General features: G+C 37.9%; 4 protein-coding genes across 6 annotated transcripts; all 4 read right to left on the bottom strand.

Annotated features, from left to right (window-relative positions):
* Window positions 1-266: 266 nt before the first annotated feature.
* LOC137736878 (uncharacterized) lies at window positions 267-1,181 on the bottom strand. Its single transcript, XM_068476187.2, has 2 exons — window positions 905-1,181; window positions 267-636 (listed from the first exon to the last, which is right to left on the bottom strand). The coding sequence occupies exons 1-2, from the start codon at window positions 1,075-1,077 to the stop codon at window positions 390-392; spliced, it is 420 nt and encodes a 139-aa protein (XP_068332288.2). The 5' UTR covers window positions 1,078-1,181; the 3' UTR covers window positions 267-389.
* Window positions 1,182-1,560: 379 nt separating this feature from the next.
* On the bottom strand, window positions 1,561-5,075 carry LOC137736869 (large ribosomal subunit protein uL18). The gene is made up of 9 exons (XM_068476175.2): window positions 4,796-5,075; window positions 4,312-4,381; window positions 4,130-4,221; window positions 3,244-3,370; window positions 3,072-3,151; window positions 2,863-2,979; window positions 2,374-2,508; window positions 1,995-2,164; window positions 1,561-1,828 (listed from the first exon to the last, which is right to left on the bottom strand). Exons 1-9 carry the CDS (start codon window positions 4,796-4,798, stop codon window positions 1,714-1,716), a joined length of 909 nt encoding a protein of 302 aa, XP_068332276.2. The 5' UTR covers window positions 4,799-5,075; the 3' UTR covers window positions 1,561-1,713.
* Window positions 5,076-6,096: 1,021 nt separating this feature from the next.
* LOC137736886 (large ribosomal subunit protein uL18z) lies at window positions 6,097-9,160 on the bottom strand. The gene is made up of 9 exons (XM_068476198.2): window positions 9,030-9,160; window positions 8,046-8,115; window positions 7,866-7,957; window positions 7,518-7,644; window positions 7,348-7,427; window positions 7,137-7,253; window positions 6,749-6,883; window positions 6,436-6,605; window positions 6,097-6,312 (listed from the first exon to the last, which is right to left on the bottom strand). The coding sequence occupies exons 1-9, from the start codon at window positions 9,030-9,032 to the stop codon at window positions 6,207-6,209; spliced, it is 900 nt and encodes a 299-aa protein (XP_068332299.2). The 5' UTR covers window positions 9,033-9,160; the 3' UTR covers window positions 6,097-6,206.
* Window positions 9,161-9,746: 586 nt separating this feature from the next.
* On the bottom strand, window positions 9,747-18,445 carry LOC137733557 (putative phosphoinositide phosphatase SAC9). 3 transcript variants are annotated; one of them, XM_068472696.2, is made up of 13 exons: window positions 18,166-18,445; window positions 17,094-17,692; window positions 16,519-16,651; window positions 14,965-16,181; window positions 14,193-14,300; window positions 13,913-14,083; window positions 13,328-13,570; window positions 12,700-13,125; window positions 11,743-12,576; window positions 11,424-11,621; window positions 10,791-11,243; window positions 10,455-10,685; window positions 9,747-10,307 (listed from the first exon to the last, which is right to left on the bottom strand). In XM_068472696.2, exons 1-13 carry the CDS (start codon window positions 18,176-18,178, stop codon window positions 10,026-10,028), a joined length of 4,908 nt encoding a protein of 1,635 aa, XP_068328797.2. In that variant the 5' UTR covers window positions 18,179-18,445; the 3' UTR covers window positions 9,747-10,025. The 3 variants fall into 3 exon arrangements, with proteins under 3 accessions (XP_068328797.2, XP_088541463.1, XP_088541464.1); XM_088685337.1 differs by having other exon boundaries at window positions 18,161-18,418; XM_088685338.1 differs by lacking the exon at window positions 18,166-18,445 and adding an exon at window positions 17,786-17,901.
* Window positions 18,446-18,748: the final 303 nt, after the last annotated feature.

The raw sequence follows: 18,748 nt of genomic DNA, 5'->3' as shown, positions 1-18,748 counted from the left end.
ATCTAGCCCTCTGACCCTCGGTTGGAGACGGAGGCAAATATGGCTATGTATTGTTCATTAAAATATTAATATCTTGAAGAATCTTAAAGGGCCAGAGGGCTAAAATGAGCCATCTGACCAACCCTCAGTTGGAGATGGCCTAAGCACCCCAGCCGCTCCCTTATCCATGATCCAGTAATGGTGCTCATGTAGTGTTTAAGGTTGTAGATTCGATTCTTCAACAAAAAACGCGTGCGTACTAAGCCTCTCAAATATTAGAAATAGAATGCACATCAAAACAAGCCCCTCTTTGATTCGTAAAATATTGGTATCCCCTAAAGGAAGGAAGGATGACAAACAGCTCCAAAGTGCGGTACTCAATTTCAGAAGGAAAGAAAGAAAGAAAGAAACTATTCAGGTGGCGCTTGGATCGGTTTTCCTTTCTCTCTTAGCTTGGCCACCGATTGTTTCATGGCCTCCTTCCTCTTTTTGCTAGCTAGGACTTTCGCTATAACACCACTGACGTTCGGGTCCTTTTTCTCCTTCTCCTCCTCCGCCGGAGGCGGTGGAGGCCTTCTGGCTGCCGCATTTGCACTTGAATTTGGGTCGCCCACAGTGAAGCTCAGTACAGCGCCCGCCAAAGCCAAACCCACATTCCTGCATCATCAACCCCCACATCACACTAGCTTGTCACAAAAAAGATTCATAGCGAAAATCCTCGACTCTTTTAAATGTAATAAGAAGTCATTACTCTATTTTGACGTGATTTTAACGAGTTAGCATTGCAATTTTGCCGAGCTGTTTTTTTTCCATGTAAAAAAGAATTGTAATGATTTAAATATAAGGAGCCAAGCATTGTTCTGTACATATAAATGCACATGTTGGATAGAAGGTGTTTGGCATGAGTGTACAATCAAATACTGACCTCCTGTGAACGGGATTATTGTTCGCGGCATTGGAGTCATCGGAAACTTGATCGGAAGCCCTGACGTTTTGGAATCCCACTGACCGGAAACGAGTGGTCTTTTTAGCCGCTGCTGTTGAGATTGATGTTGCTGCGGCAGTGGTAGGTGGCGGCGACGCTAGCGAATGCGCCATTATCTCTTTGTCACTTAGAAGCGATGTTGTACTCTTCTAGTCAATAGTAATGATCTGAGGAAAACCTCATTTGGAAAAATGAAGATTTAGGTGTAATTGAGCAAGCAAATCCATTGGTTGCATCCAGATAAGGTTTCCCTTCTTGTGGGCCAACTGCTTCTATGGGATGGTTGATTCACCACCTTTCATCAACAAGGTCATTTCCTTGCAGAAACACGAACCTCACTTCATCTGTATCACTCCCCAACTCAACTGAGCCTACAATCGCATCAAAAATTGGGAATACGGCATATACTTGTCAGCGGGTTTTTTTTAGTATGAACCGAAAAATAGTATGCACCGGAACCCCTTGTTATTCGATTCTAAGCCGTTGGATACTTGACCACACATTCAACCGTTCACTCACCTAGTCCAAGATAACAAGGGGCGGGCGGATAGCACAAATAGTGAAAGCGAACACAAAATATAACTGGCATAACAGCATTTGTCAAAAATTTAGTAGCGCTTCTCACTTGAACCTCCTGACGAGACACATATTCAAATGTTTGAATTATAAAGATAACAGAGTTTATAGATTTTCATTCAACAGATGTCCTAAGGGTGGAAACAAACTAGGCCACATATGCGATTGAATGCTTAGTACTCATCATCATCATCACTGTCGTCATCGTTGCCAGCGTCATTGAAGGCCTTCAATCTCTCAACCAACTTCTTCTTCCTCTCATCAAAGGTGAGCTTTTTGAGGTTGTATCTGTTGCACAAACGAGAAATGGAATCATTTGGTAACTTCTTCTTACTGAGCAAGAACACTAACCAAATATTCACTCCTCCAAAGTGACTAACTTGCAAGCAATGAAACAAGGCCTCAATTTCAAACATCGAAAACTGTGCATGTACAGTAATCAATCAAACTTTACCTCTTGTGTTCTTGAGGAGCAGGCTTTTCAGTCTTCTTAATTGTAGGATCAGCACGGATGGCAGCATGAACTTTCTTGTACAACTCCTCGATGTTATCCGCTTCAATTCCTTTCTTAATATATTCACTGAAGTGACTTTGATACTTCTCTGGCTCATCCTCCGCCAAGGTCTTAAAAACAAACGTAAGTTTGAGCATCAAACATCAATATTTTATGAACAGTAAAGTAAAATGGATATGCTTGACAAGAATACTTAACTCTTCTTGGACACAACGTCCATACAAGTTCAGTAACAAATAACTAAAATTTTGACCAAATTACATTAATATTCTAAACCAGTCAAATTAATGCTAATGCATGACATGAATATTCAACTCACCCTCATGTAGGCAGCAACATGGCCACCATAGATGTACTTCCGATGAACCTCTGGGTCAAGTTGCTTGCTATCCTTGGAGAAACCGGCAAACCTCTTTTCACTGTGAGGGATATCCAACCCTCCATCCAAAGCACCCTGCAATCAATTAAATATTTTTCAAATCGGTTTAAGCACATACCAAGTGGATTTAAAATTCAGACTTATTGGGGAAAAGACCATGTAATGTATAACAAGGGAAGCAATATGAAAATGATGTACTACCAGAGGTTAACATACAATTCATCAACATCCGCCAAAAGAAAGGTTTTAATCAAGTTTTCTTGAGATAAAAAAATGCTAGACAATTGAAAGAATAATGACTGACAAATAAAAACTGATAATCAGAACCGTCAACAAAACACATCGGTGTAAACAATGAACAAAACTGAATTATGTTTAAAAAAAATTGACCACATAATACAAAACTGGCAGCATAATATGGTATTCTACCTTCAACGCACCGAATACACGATTTCCCGTGGTGGTCCTGATAAGACCTACATCAAGAAGAGCACGGAATGGCCTTCTGCTCTCAGCTGGCTCTACAGAATAGTCCTCACCAGTAGCCTGAAATACCAGATAAATGTTTTTAATAAAATCAGGAAATAAATTGCAATGAAGAAAATCAAACGGGATAGAGAGAAATAATCACACACTACCTCAACATTTCCCTCATATTCATCATCCATTTCAAGCTTCTTCAACACACGACGAGCCAAAAGAAGGCCAGTGCAATAGGCTGATCATAAAAATAAGGTTACTAACCCACAATAGTAACTCATATGTATAGAGCCAGAATGGGAAAGCAAATAAATACAACGGTGGAAATACCTGCAGCATAGTTTGTAAGACCAACTTCGAGCCCATAGTGTGGGAGCTCATGGGCATAGGCAGCAGCAAGAACCAAATCACCAGCAATACTGGCAGATATAATTTGTGCAACAATATCCTTGTTGGTCTAACAACTACGTTAAGGTGAACATCACGGATAATGGAGGTAAAATCAAGATTATCAGCAAAATTGTAATTAGAAAAAAAAAAAATAGCCATTTCAAATTCAAACTCGGTATCTATAAAACAAAAAACACTATAAAACCTTAAAGGTGAAGTGCCGATTTAGTGAACAATTGCCTTAGTGAAAATTAGGTTCCCGAATTATTTTTTGGGTAAAATAAGTCCCTAAATTCATTAAAAATTGGTAATTTCATCCCTACTATTATATTCAAAGTTATTTTATCCAGTTTTTCATCAATTTAAGTCACTTAACACACTTGACAGTGTAATACCGTCATTTTCTTGCCTATAAGCCCTCAACATTTCATATAGGTAGCAAATCTAACGTCTAATTTATACTCCGAAGTTAACTCACAGTCTTTCTTATGAAAAAATACAAATTTACCCTCCAAGGTTAACTCCATACACTATTTCTTTATGAAAAACTACCCATCTACTCTCCAATGTGTATCTCATGCAAGTAACATGACTTAAAATGACGGAAAATTGAATATAGTAGCTTCGAATATAATATTAGGGATGTAATTGGCAGATTTTTATAATTCAAGGACTGATTTTTCTGAAAAAATAGTTTAGGGACCTAATTTTCACTAAGGTGATAATTCAGGGACTAAATTGACAGTTAAGCCAAACCTTAAATAACTATTAACAAAAGATGAATACAATGAAAGAAAGGCCCAGATGGTAGTTGACAAAAGGATACAAATCTCACGACAAACCGATACTTGGGTGTGTTGTACTTGTTCTTGTCTTGGTTAATAAGCCTAATCCTGGCTCGGTAGTCAGTCTTTCCCTCTGGACAACATTCGCTTTCAAATTATCAGAATGTACACTAACATTAAACAAAATGGGAAAACAACTTATCGCAAAAGCCGAAATGAATACCTCGCCTTCTCTTGTACTTGACTTGGAACCTCTTGAAGTAGGCCCTTGATTTCTGAGCTTTGGCGAAAGCCTATGACGAATAATTGAACAAACCGTTTAACAAACTCCTTAAAAATTACAAACAAAGGACAGTTCATGCAGCAGAGCAAAAATCCCACTAAAAAATGTTAATGTTTCAGAAAATGATACAACATTGCAGCAGATCTATCTCGATGAGGCAAATCAATACAGTACATGCCAACCCTAACAAGAAATAATAATCATGGAAATCATAAAAGCTCAAATTTTAGATCAATTAATTGGGAAATTTAACATAAACTGAAAGGTAGGGCTAATGAAATGGATAGGAAAAATGTACTCTTTTAACCAATTGTCCGAGCAGCCAAACAGAAAATAATCATGCTATTTTCTCGCAAGACGAAACGAGCAAACACAGGCAGAGAACTTTCAATGGAAGTAACAGAGACGAAGTGAGGAAGCTCACCATCGCGGAAGATCAGCAGCCGAGAGCAACGAGACGATGAGAGAGAACCGGCTAGGGTTTTTGGATTCAGAAGGTGAGCTTTTACCTGCCAAATGGATTTAAGGATCAACGGCTGGAAGTGATGTTTGGTTTAATAGGGTTTTTGTGATGTGATGGACGGCTGGGATTCGTGTGGACTTTGGGCTGATAACAGCATTCCCAACCGTTTCTGTAATTGTGATTCGACAAGTACAAATTTATTGACTCAGATGACGAATTGAAATTTATTGATTCATACTTCAGGAAAAGGATCTCGCCGGATATTTTTCAGAACATCTTAGTCGGATTCTTTTTCTGAGAATCTTAAGGATTTCGTGATCGTAATTGTTCATTATATATAGTGCGATTAGTTTTTATTAGACATTATTTATAATTTTAAATTTCAAATGATTTCTGACCGTACGATATACAATGAATAATTACGATCACAGAATCCCCATTATTACTTTTCATCATGCAATTTTTTAAAATATTTCATTTTTGGAAAAATGTTGACAGACACATATTTACAGTAAAAAAATGTTTGAAGAGTGGGATAGAAAGGAAATGGATCCTCTTCGGATTCCTTCCTTCTAATCTACCAAATCAGGGAATCTGTGCCGTTGAAATTTGATTTAATGGTTATAAACATGCCGTTGAAATTTGATTTAACAGTTATAAATAGAAGCCTACTTTAAAAGTTATAATAACTTTAACCATTGGATCAAATTTCAACGATACAGATCCCCTGATTTAGAAAATTAGAAGAAGAGGATCCCTTTCCGGATGGAAAGTCTCTTAAACTTACAGAGTGCAGGACATTCAACTTATTTGACAGCTTTATTTGAGCACAAAAAAATCATATGTAGCACTTAAAATTTAGTTTTGTGGACTCTATTAGAAACGTTCTAATAACATTAATTTTTCAAAAGAAATGATCTTTAAACATCTTGATTAAAAGCGTTTTTAAAAAGAACATTTTTGAATCCCAAAAGCATTTAAAATATTTCCTGAAAAAAACACATAATTGATGCATTTTGCAAGAAGCACTTTTACGTGTTTTTTTAGGATTTACTTGCACTTTTGCTATATTAATTCTAAAAACATTTTGATCAAAAATGCTTTCAGCTATTTTAAAGCCACTTCAAACAAGCTCTTTTAAGTAGTGAAGAGAACTTGAGTGATTTTGAGCATTGCCGAGACTAAAAGCTTGCCGAGATCAAAAGCTTTCACAAAAAAATTAATGCACGAGTCCAACACTCGCAGTAGGAAATCAAAACACCCAAAACAAAATAACTTAAACCGCATTGTCAAAACTTCTGTCGCATTTTTAGCATGAAACTCAAAACATGAAAAATGTTCAAATGTCTCTAAATATTCCCAATGAATGCCGTCACTCGTCATCATCGTCATCCTCGTTAGCTGCGTCGTTGAAGGCAGTCAACCTCTCGACCAACTTCTTCTTCCTTTCATCAAAGGTAAGCTTCTTGAGATTGTACCTGTGACACAAACAGAAAATTTCATATAAATAGACACATCAAATGCATGTACATTCAAACAAAGAAACCACGCCTCGAAAAAAACACTCATAACTATGTAACAGCAATTGTTCCAACATGTACCTCTTGTGCTCCGTAGGCGGCTGCTTCTCAGTCTTCTTAGGGGTAGGATCAGCGCGAATGGCAGCATGAACTTTCTTGTACAACTCCTCAATGTTATCTGCTTCAATACCTTTCTTGATATATTCGCTGAAGTGAGTCTGATATTTCTCTGGCTCATCCTCCCCCAAAGTCTAAATAACAAACAATTATAGGTTTCAGCAGGCAATATCCGTAAAACTCGACAAACAAATAATTAAGTTATGGTAAACAAATGTTTGTGAAATTTTAACAGTGAAGTAAAAAGTGATGTTTGGCATAAGCAATCAAAACCCACATTCATGTATGCCGCAACATGGCCTCCATAGATATATTTGCGATGAACCTCAGCGTCAAGCTGTTTGCTATCCTTGGAGAAACCCGCAAACCTCTTCTCACTGTGAGGGATATCTAAACCCCCATCCAAAGCACCCTGTAACCAAATAGCAAAAATTAAATCCCTTTAGCATATTCCGAGAAAATTAAACAGAAAAAAAATCAATCTCATTCTCAGAAAGAGCATCACATTCATAGCACAGAGAGAAATATGAAAACGAGGTACCGCCAGAGATCAGCAAACAATTTCACAAACATTACAGCATGATATGTTCAAAATTTCAAATCTAAAAAACTTGACTTCATCACAACAAAAAGGTTAAAATGGCAGCATAAACCTGCTACCTTACCTTCAAGGCACCGAATACACGATTTCCTGTGGTGGTCCTGATCAGGCCAACATCAAGAAGGGCACGGAATGGCCTTCTGCTCTCAGCTGGCTCCACAGAGTAGTCCTCACCAGTAGCCTGCAATACCAGATAAATTTTAGAAAACACCTAGAAAAAGAATTCAAAGGGAATCAAATTGAGATTGGGCATACAGATAATAACTACACACTACCTCAACATTGCCCTCATATTCGTCATCCATTTCAAGCTTCTTCAACACACGGCGAGCCAAGAGAAGGCCAGTGCAGTAGGCTGATCATAAATATACTGTTATCATCCGACAAGAGCAACTAATGTATGTAAACATAATGGAGAAAGCAATAAATACAACGGCAGAAATACCTGCTGCATAGTTTGTGAGACCAACTTCAAGCCCATAGTGTGGCAGCTCATGAGCATAAGCTGCAGCGAGAACGAGATCACCAGCAATGCTGGCAGATACAATTTGGGCAACAATATCCTTGTTGGTCTAACAACTAGATTAAGGTGAACATCACAAATTACGCAAGTAAAATCATGTTTTACCACCAAAAAATTTAATAAATAAAACATCCATTCTAAATTTATACTCGGTACCAAGAAAAGACAGAATCGTTAACCAACCTTAAAACATAATTTTTTTTTATCAAAACACAAATATAAAGTTAAAACTTGAAAAGCCCAAAAGTTAGCTGACAATTTTCAGGATACAAATCGCACAGCGAACCGATACTTGGGTGTGTTGTACTTGTTCTTATCTTGGTTAATGAGCCTAATCCTAGCACGGTAGTCGGTCTTCCCCTCTGTGGACAACATTCAAAAAGAAATTATCGTATGCACAATAACAATTTGCGAAATGGAAAAACAATTTATCATGAAACAAATTGATACCTCTCCTTCTCTTATACTTGACTTGAAACCTCTTGAAGTAAGCCCTAGACTTTTGAGACTTGACAAACGGCTATGACATATAATTGAACAAAATGTTTAATCATTCCTCAAAATTTAAAACACACACACACACATATCAGGTCAGTGTTTCAGAAAATTATTCGACAATGCATAGAGATTTATTTTAATGAGGGAAAACTTAACAGTACATACTAATCCAAATAAAAATAATCATGGAAACCATAAAAGCTCAAATGTTAGATCAATTAATTGGGAAATTGAACATAGACTGAAGCTAGCCCTAATGAAATGCATTTTAAAAAGGAACTGTTATTAGCACTCCAAAAATCTCATTCTACACTCCTCACAAGTGTATTTTTCTTTCTAATTATAGAAAGTTTGGAGTGCCAAATGAGATTTTTGGAGTGCTAAGAACAATTTCCTTTTAAAAATGTACTCTTTAGACTTTAACCAATCTTCGGAGCAGCCAAACAGAAACTATCAAGCTATTTTTTCTGGCACCGAAATTAGCAAACAGACACAGAGTATTTCCAATGGAAGCAAAAAGGACAAAGTGAGGGAGCTCATTATCGCGGAAGAACAGCAGCCGAAAGCAACAAGAAAAAGTGAGAGAGAACCGGCTAGGGTTTAACGTGTCTAATGGATTCAAGGATCCGCAGCTGGAAGTGATGTGTGGTTTGATCGACGGCTGGTTTACAGAAAATTTGTAGGGGCTTTCTATTTATTAAATAAATCAATTTAATCCGAAAAATTATACATAATTGAAACAGAAACATATATTGCGTAGTGTAAAATGAAGAAAAAAATCATACAAAAACAAAGGATACAGAGTCCAGAAGAAAATAAGAAACACTTATCCATTACTCTAATGAATGATTACTGCATTTTATTTACGAGATTAAAAAGTACATAGGCATAAATTAGTTGAGATGGAGGAAACGGAGGCGGAGGGAGGAAGCTCACCATTGTTGAAGATCAGCGGCCGATCGAAAGGAGAGCAACTGAGAGACAAAGACTCAGCTAGGGCTAGGGTTTTTGTAGTCAGAGAGTATGGAGGGGCATTGTAGTCGCTTACTCGTTGGAGTTGAGCCCTGTGGGTTGGATGGGCTAATTCGTGGCCCAAATTTACCTTATAAATGGGTTGAATTGAACCCACAGCTGGGCTTTAGGTAACGCATGCGACGACAGCGGAAATAGGGCCCATTTGAATCTTCTTAGTTGGGCTTTATTTAGATCTGAACCCTTAGCTTTTATTTTATTTTCTGTCGGTGCGAACTTTTCAACTCTGCCCATATCTTCCCTGTCTATTTTGCTATAAATTTGGGTCAATCATGAATAAAACGTTTTCGACTATTTTTAAATCACTTTCAAACGAACTCTGAATAGATATGACATACAGTAAATCATCAAATTAAACTTTAATTCTAATTCCCGGAAAAGAAAAAAGCAATTAAATTCCATCAAGCAATTGGCTGCACCGAACAATTAAGGGCTCGTTTGGATGTATTTTTAAAATGGCTGAAATTACATTTAGAGAAAATGTTTTTGAGTTTCAAAGGCACTTTAAGTGCTTTTTACAAGAAGCACTAGTTATGTGTTTCTTCCAAGAAACACTCTTTAAGTGTTTTTTTTTTTTTTAGAATTTACTTGCATTTTTACTAAGGATTGGTTCCAAAAACATTTTTATCAAAAACGTATTCAGTTATTTTAAAAACACATCCAAACAAGTCATAAATTTACAAAGTTTAGTATACTGGGCCAAGTTCCCGGCAAAATATTCTCCAGACTAAGGTCTTAAACAAATCTCATCATATTCTCGCACGACAAAGAGACGTGTTTCTGATTTCCTAGCACTACATATAATCTCATCGTAAAAATACTACTAACGAATGATTACAACAGCGAAAAATAAAATATGAATGGGGGAATACACAACCACAAATCGATAAGAAAACTAATTCAAACGGCCGAGAGGCTTGCCCATTTTCCAAGTTCGTACGGATCAGCGTAGTAATACAACTTAATTTTATTGGCCAATGACAAGCTTGCAGCCACCGGTGCAGCTCTGGAACCAGCATCATCCTGCTCCGTTGGGTCATCAGCAAATGCTCTAATATCTCCAAGCAGTTTAAATATAATTCTGCGGGTTTGTATCTCTTGAGGGAAATCAAAGTACATGGCAGTTCCAGACTTGGCCTCTGGCAAGCGATATTCTGCAATCGTTACGATGCTGTGCGGTTCCTGTAACAATGTCTCCAGTAAGTTATCTTAAACACCGTAATCAATACGGATTTACAATTGCGCTAATTGAGCCACATTGAACTACCGTCATAAAAACCTCTTCCATCCTCACCAATCGCTTAACAATAAAGCAGGTGTAGTAAGTACCTGGACAGCAGATACTTGTATATACAGAACGGCTGGAGAGATGTGTCTCTCGTCTACAAGTGTTGCTGACGTATCCCAGATGCGTGCATTTGAAAAGGGTGAATGGGTAACCAGAGGCTTTATTGCACCAAAAGCATCAAGACGAAATCCGGCAAGCAAAGGTGATGCAGGAGAAAGATATTGCTCCAAAATAATATCATTGTCCAACAGCCTCTCAGCCTCAATGGGAACCTGAAAGAACAAAATATGACTATAAACGAAACTGCGCGTAATAAAAAATCAATAATGAATCAATTTTTTTGAATGAAGAAAGCATGGAAACATGATTTTTTTTACCCTAAATCTATTCAGTGGTGGACCTCTCTCCAGCCAGCCTTTCAGATTCATCGGATCGGAGCCTTGTGATGTATCTACCATCTCTTTTTTCACCGGGCTTCCGACTACAAGTATCCTTTTGGCATGAATACAGGGATCTCTTTCAACTTTTCCTCCAAAAGAGGCACGCCGAGTTACTTCTGCAAATGGATTTTCATCAAGAGACAAGAGATTCAAGTTGTCCAAATTAAGAGATTTTGAACCAGGTCGTTGAAGGCGTAATGTTATCCAAATAATGCGGCATCGAACTGGATTCCCAAATTCAAACTTCACATGCCTAGGCACTTCATTTTCTCTAACCGACTTTTCTGGTCCATAATATTCTGAGGAAGACGTGATCTGGGACTGCAAATCCCATTTTCCCATGCATGACCTTTCTTCTTTGTGTATTTTATTGCTGGCCCAGATTTGCACCTGTGCGACAGGTGAATTAGTCAAAACAAATACAGACGAAATCAATGTATGTGCAACAAAAAGGTGCAAAATTCAACAATTTACGAACAAAAAGAAGATATACTACAAAGCAAGATTTTCTGAAGACGTTCATTTACCAAATAAAATAAAAATAAAGACGAGAGTGTATAGATGACTTACGGTGGGAGCATCAACCTCAGAATAACCACATGGACTAATAAGCAAAACAACCCCACTAACATCAGAAAGGGTGCCAAGAACAATAACGAACTCAACACTAGTGGTACTAGGAGGAGCTTTCCAGTATGAATGTCGTGATCCAGATTCAAGAGGAGCAAGCAAGGACAAGAATGGTGCTGAATCTACTCCCGTTTCAACCTAAAATGGTCACAACAATCATGTATAATACTGAAATCCATAACCAAACAGAGATTGAAATAAGACAAAAGTTTACTGCGGGAACCCTGAAACAAGAAAGTAAAAGAAGTAAAAAAATTACCGAGTGTAAAAAGCTGGCAAATGGAAACTCAGCTAGCGATTCCACACTGCCAAGTAATTTCTGCAGAACTTTAATAGTTCTCGGTCTATCCGGAGACTGATTCCTTTCAGAAAGACAATTCCTTACCGAATATCCAATCACTTGGTTCAAGGCCTCATGGGCAGCAGAATCTGCACGGGCACTTCTCCTCTTGCTTACCAAGACCCTGACGTAGTCCAAGATCAATGCATCAAGCACAGTATCATCGCAGCATCTTTTACAAATAACACTATCCAGCACGACTGTATGATTTGTTGAGACATCAACCTGGACACCATGGCCTGATCCCCCCTGATTTACCACACCATTGTAACTCATGGCCTCCCTTGAGCCATAGCCTACCAGAAGGGCCCCTCTCCCAGCACAGCAAACTTTACAAACTTTCCTTTCACATTGGGAACATAAGAAGAGAGATGGGGAAACTCCCCCTGATGATTCCGAAAAGGAAGCACGTGTAGGTGCATTAGTTTCAGCACGCACCTCACACATGCCGCCATAACAGCGCTCACCAAAGCTAGTTATATTCCAAAAATCTATTGCAGTATCATCAGTAGTCTCAAGACCAACAGCAGATGTAATTTTGTCTTCCAAGGATGCTTGTCCAAGCAGGGCAAGGGAGTTTGCAACTCTACACAATCTTCCCATGTATTGTTCATCAAGTAAAACATTAGGGTTTAGAGTAGCAGGAACAGTTCCTATAGTTAACAAAGCTCTATCCCTTTCAGCAGCAGAAATGTCCAGCCGAAGGCGTTCAATTTCAAGTTTCATGGCTTCCATGAAGTTTATTTTTTTTTCCTGTAGAAAGTAGGATTCATCAATAGTGGTTCGACAAAAGATTCCAAAGGACATCCTCTTTATAAGGTAAACCGCATAATAGCATAGTGGTTCAAAGAAACAATAGAAGAGTTAGTACCATACCATACGTGGCCCAGCAATGGATTTCAAACAATCAATGTACTGCTGGGAACTGCTATCTGAAGGTTTTCCATCATGTGATTTATGATCAGTTTCAGCACCATGATATTCAACAATAGCTTGGTCCAAGAAATCAAGCAAGTCACCTCCGTTGTCCTCAGCATTTCCTATCACTGGTGCAGCAAAGTGTTCTGAAAGCACAACCTCTCCAGTCAATAGGTCAACCAAATTGTTGGCAGATGCACTTGGTTGCACTGGTACCATCACATTTTCATTAGATGAAGCACCGGAAAATGGATTGGTTTTTGACCCAGAGGAAAAAAGATTGTTTTCATTCTGAAGGTTTTTGGCTTGTTCGGGTAATCTTGCACCAGGGCCTTCGTTAGTAAATACACCCTTCCAAGGAAGAGAAACTCCAAGGACTTCTATCTGCAAACAAATTCACAAAAGAATTATCATCCACTTGCAGGTTCTGCAATACCCATCCTCTCTATACCATGTACCAGAAAATCCAAATGGCTTAAGCTTCAACCAAGCTAGCTTTTCAATTCAGAACCTAAATAACTAACTGAAGAGTCATAAATCAAGGACAATCACATATCAATTAATAATTACACAAGTTGCTTTTTACCTCACCAAAAGTGATCGGGCTCTTTCCAGAGACGGCAGGATAAAATGTAAGGGCAACTACACGAGTAAGGAAGTCAAGTTCTCCTTCCAGTTCTTCAAAATCATACAATAATGGAAGGGTAGATGTATCTTGAGCATGAAGACGTGAACCAGCTCCTGTTACAGCCATATCCTCTGGACTAATTGCCCCTGTTAAGGGTATCAAGAGGTTTGTTCCATTTACACAATGAGGTATCGAAGCACCCTGTCATCAGAATCCAATAAAAGATTAGAAATTATGGGAGAAATCAGAAATTATATTAACTCAACACAAGTACATTTGCAACAAATGTACGACAATACAAGAAACTAACAAAAAATACCAAAACCAAAGTCATGAACTTCTTTTGTATTCTATATATTTAAGCTTTGGCAACTAGGTCGCTTGCATTTCATGGCTTAACCTAGTTGTTAGTCTTTACATCAGATAGGAACTAAAAGGATCCTCATCTTGTTTTAGCTGGATACCTGGGACCACCAATTCTACATTGGAATAAAGTTCAAAGCAAATTAAAGTTGTAGGAGCAGTGAAAGCAAGATTACAGACCTCCAAGACAAGTTTTAGCCCATCTAAAGAGCGTCCTGTCCTTACATCAACTGTTGATGGATAAGTTGAATCATCTACACCATGGGATATTGTGAGAAGAAGCTGACAAACATGGCAAGGTTCACCTAGATAGATAAAAAGTTCGACAACATCTGCCGCCTGTGGGCAAACCTGTGTGATAAAAACTATTCCAAATAAGAGACATAAAAGGATTCTGCAGAAAAAGACTATTATGGTACAGTCAAATGTTCCACGCAATGAAAACCGAAAGAAAAAGTACCCAGACTAGATCCTTTCTCTTGAAACTCAGAAGACTGGCTCCACCATTGGAACTTGGAAACATGTTAGCAACAGGCTTAAGGAAGAAACCAGATGGTCGAGAGACGACCTGCAAGATCACAATGCTTGGATGAGAGACTTGATGCTATTGCATTTTACAAAAAAGCAAACTGAAAAAATAAAATAATCATTTACAACTTTCAAGAAAATATCCAACAATTCAATGTAGAGAAATACACAAGTGAACACCATGCAATGCAATTAACAAATAGAAATTACATGCAATCAATATATAAATCACCATGCAATGCAATTAAATTAGTAAATAAAAGTTCATACAATCAATACATAATCATTATATAAATCATGAAAGCCAGAATCTATGGAACTCAAAATGCAAAGGTATTAAACTATGATCAGATCTAAAACCAACAATCACAGGAAATTCCAGGGAAAGCCAACATTTTGGGAAGATACACCAGTCTGTAATCTAAATCTGATGCCAAACCCAAAATCAATAGAGCATTTCCTACAACGATCAAAACCACTGTTACATTTTACAAGTAACAAAAGGGCCTTCCAATATGCAGCTGGTGATTCCATCCATTTGTAGTTAAATGGGTTGTGCTAACTTAGAATAACTTTTAAATTAATCTACGGCAGTTAAAACCTCTTGTTGCAACTTGTTAGATGAACCTAGCACAAAAAGAAGCATAAAATAAATGAAATTATTATCACTAAAATTGATCCAGAGCAGTCCCAGAATAACATACGTTAAGAGGGTGAAAAGAAACTGATGGAAGATGCTTGAATAGTCTCATGCCAAGAAATATTTCCAGTTGCTTTTGACGAGAGCTGTCTACAACTGCATTTTTATATCTCCGCTGCAAAGTAATTTTCATATTCTGTGCTGCAGAAAATTGTTTGAATTTTCCTGCATCGTCATTGAAGATGCTAAGGATTTGGCTATGCATAGCTTTCGAACCGGTATAAAGTGTTGCATGAATATCACCCGCAAGCAGAAAAATATCAGCAAGCTGGGATACCGGTGATAAAATTGTTGACCTCTTAAATTCCTCAAATGCCATATCAAATCTCTTCCAAGGTTTATCGGGACACGGATGCGTCCATGTTGTGGTCCTAGTATTGTGATCAATATAAAAAGTTTTCCCTGTTACTGCATCAGATCTCTTCTCCCAGCCTGGTGGCAAAGGAGCAGTATAGCCACCATAATTACTCATTGACTGATAACCAAATGCCAAATCACTATCAAGTGATATACAAAGCCGCCTACACTGCTCCACGAAAACCTGGAGGGAGCCAAAATAACTTGCAGCATTTGTCCTATCCAAAGAATCAGCACAGTTGAAACGTATCACACCATTTTGACGTGATCTTAAGCAGAAGGCGCCTTCAAAGTCATCATTGTAGATAATTTCTCCTCTGCAGTCCTTAATTCTTTCCCGCAAAGGCAAAAAATCTCCTTCAGAAATGCCTACGGAAACAGTGTGTGCTTTTAGATGTTTCCATAATCCTTCAATGGTTTGCTGTTCACCTTTTAACTTTATACTGGCATGCCAGTCATAATTTATCAAGTGAATTCGAGTATAAGGAAGTTTTCTAGTTGACTTTATGTAGTTTAAAGATTCCTCAAAATGTTGAACTAAAATACGTTCTGACTTTCCTTCTTCACTCCTAAGCAAGTTGATGCATACAATTGGCACAAACGCTTTTCTATTCCGACTCCCCCCAACGGCTACATCAAAATTTCGTGCATCATACCTCTTACTCAACCTCTGGTAGTACTCCGAACTTCCCTTATAAGGATCACTATCCGAAACGTATATTTCAGCTTCTGCAGCAGTAATCTTTAACTCTGCACCCCACCAAATTGGAATTGTGCCGCGTCGCCACACGTACGTGTTAAAAGGAACAGTTTGACCAGCCCTTCTAGGGACCCATACAAGTTGCTCACACTCCACTTCATTTCCTGTCAGACGCACATTCTTCATAAGTATGAAAAGTTCACTTAAAACATAAAGTAAAAGGAGAATGTTTTTCATTTAGAATGTAAATTCGTACTCCTAAATGAGAAGAATACAAATTACAATGTGAAGCCTTCTAAGCAAAAAATAAAAATGAAAAAGAAACACCATAGGTTAATGAATTTCATAAACAAAATATCAATATGTTGTTTTTCTAAATTACTTTCTATCCTCAATATTCTGAGAAACTCCACTGGAAGTCATTGACAAAATGACACAACCATGCGTATCTTCAAATATTAAAAGTTTCAGAGTTGTAAATAACTTAATAGGTCATGTTACCTGTGCTAAAACAAGAATTCAATCCCCTAGCCAAGTACCGAGTACCAGGATGCAACCTACTACGACGAGCTATGAGAGCAACAATTCCGTCCACCTTCCCTAAGGTTCCAAAAGTTCGACACTCCGCAAAACCCTACACATTAATATCAAGTAAGAGAACAGTATGAAAGGGTTAACTTTACATCTAATCACATAATTCCTTATGCTATCTTCAGATCTTAACAACAATTTAGCTTCTTCTTTTGCTCAGTCATATTCAATGAAGGCAAAATTGAGCACCTATCATAGATAAGTTCAACAACTTGTTGCCTAATATAATAGTTATGAAATCTATGCCACTATCAGTGGTAAATAATATGTACTAAAAGAGCTGCATAAGTGCGTATAAATTTAAGTACAAGTAAAAGCAGAGTTGAACCAGTTGGCTATAATTAGCATATCATGCATAGACTTGCACAATCACCATCACTAAATCGAGGTACTAGGGTAAGAAATCAGATAGTTAGATAAGGATCAGGTGAGAAGATAATAGTCAGATGAGCATCAATTTGAAGATACCAAGGAAGAAGCAAAACCTGCAGAAGAGTGACACAATGCTGCGGCAACCCAATGTTTTTGAAAGGCATCGAGAACCAGGTGTTCCAAACAAATTCATCATCAGGCTCACGCAAGCACATACGGCTAGGAAACGGTCGAGTGATATCCCTTGCCTCACAAAAGTAGTGCTTCCCATTAATGTCAAGATCAGTTAATTCATTAACATTTTTTTCTTCTCCTTTCCCTTGTGGTTGTGGATTCTGAAGTTGAATCTTGATCCATTGGCTCTCAGTCACCGTATAAATGCACCCTCCACCAGGCAAATTCGGGACACTAGCAGTCAACTTGGTGGCCACGAGAAGCAAACCAATGCTGCCCAAAGCAGCATAACCTAATATTGCATGCGCATAGGTCGTACTCCTACACGACCAGTGTGATCCGTCTGTAATGTAATCCAATGCTTCCTTTTCGGATTTGAAAACATCAAATCCTGGCTTCGCATTGTAGCGAAGCACTCCAGTTGTGGGATCAACATGTATGACCTGAGTGTCGAGCCTAGAAGACAAACTCGCAATTATATATACTTCACCAGTATCCAATGTCACAACTATAACAGATGTCTCCCTTATACCACCACCTGTAACATAGTTAAAATAAAACAGAAAGCATAAGCAACCTTGCAAAGAAAGAGAACTGTATGACTCTGCGCACCATCACAATACACACACACCTCAGAGTGTGTGTACGCATAGGGCGCTGTTATTAGCACTCCAAAATAGTCATCGTCCACTCTTCCGTAACAAAAGGTCGAAAACAACTATTTATATTCATGCAACAACCGCAACAATAAGAATTCAAATGTCAATTTAACAGATAAAATTCAGAGTGTTAAGGTGTTTTAAGCTATCAGAATCCGATTCGAAATACAACAAACACACAGACATGAAATGAAAAGCTCGCAAGCAAAGAATGCAAACTAAGAGCATACAATCTATATACACAACACATATAATCGAACAGAAACTAATTATCAAGCTGAAAGCGAAAGAAGTGATAGAGGTCGCATTCGAAATTGAAAAGCGGTGGATCGCATCGCATCGCATACGTTACCAGCCGATTCCATGCGATCTCTTCCGTTAATGCGCGTTGCTGGAGGAATTGGATCTGACGGAGAGAGGAATGATACTACTGAAGGCGCCGGAGAATTGGAACAGTAGGCATCGAAGGGCGTCGATTGGATGCGCTCCACTCGGCAGAACTAACCGCTTCTTCGGTCTTACAGAATTGGCATCGGAAAAAAAATGACGTCACGTAGGCAGCCACAGAGGAAGATAACGATGACTTGTTTTCTAAGGGGTGTACCACTTTTTTGTTAATAAGTTGTTTATCTATTTATTTTTGGTACTAATTTGTTCTTATTGAAAACATTTGTGTTTCTCTTTTTCCCAAAAGAACAACATTTTTTTTTTTGTGTTTGTGTTCGTCTCAAAACAACAAATAGGAACGGAATAAGTACATGTTTTTTTATTAACTCTTTTATTTATTTTTTTGAGATGAGTTTATTTTCTCACTTAGAAATAATGTACTTTATTAAATAAATTTTATAATCAAAATCGTTTAATCTCTTAATTTTTATTTAAAGATCATCCTTACAAAAAAATTTATTTAAATTAAAAATTATTTAGTCATCTAA

This window comes from Pyrus communis, chromosome 15 (assembly GCF_041283825.1).
Source record: "Pyrus communis isolate YQ-2024b chromosome 15, ASM4128382v1, whole genome shotgun sequence".
Taxonomy (NCBI): domain Eukaryota; kingdom Viridiplantae; phylum Streptophyta; class Magnoliopsida; order Rosales; family Rosaceae; genus Pyrus; species Pyrus communis.
This window is presented reverse-complemented; position numbering and strand designations above follow the sequence as displayed.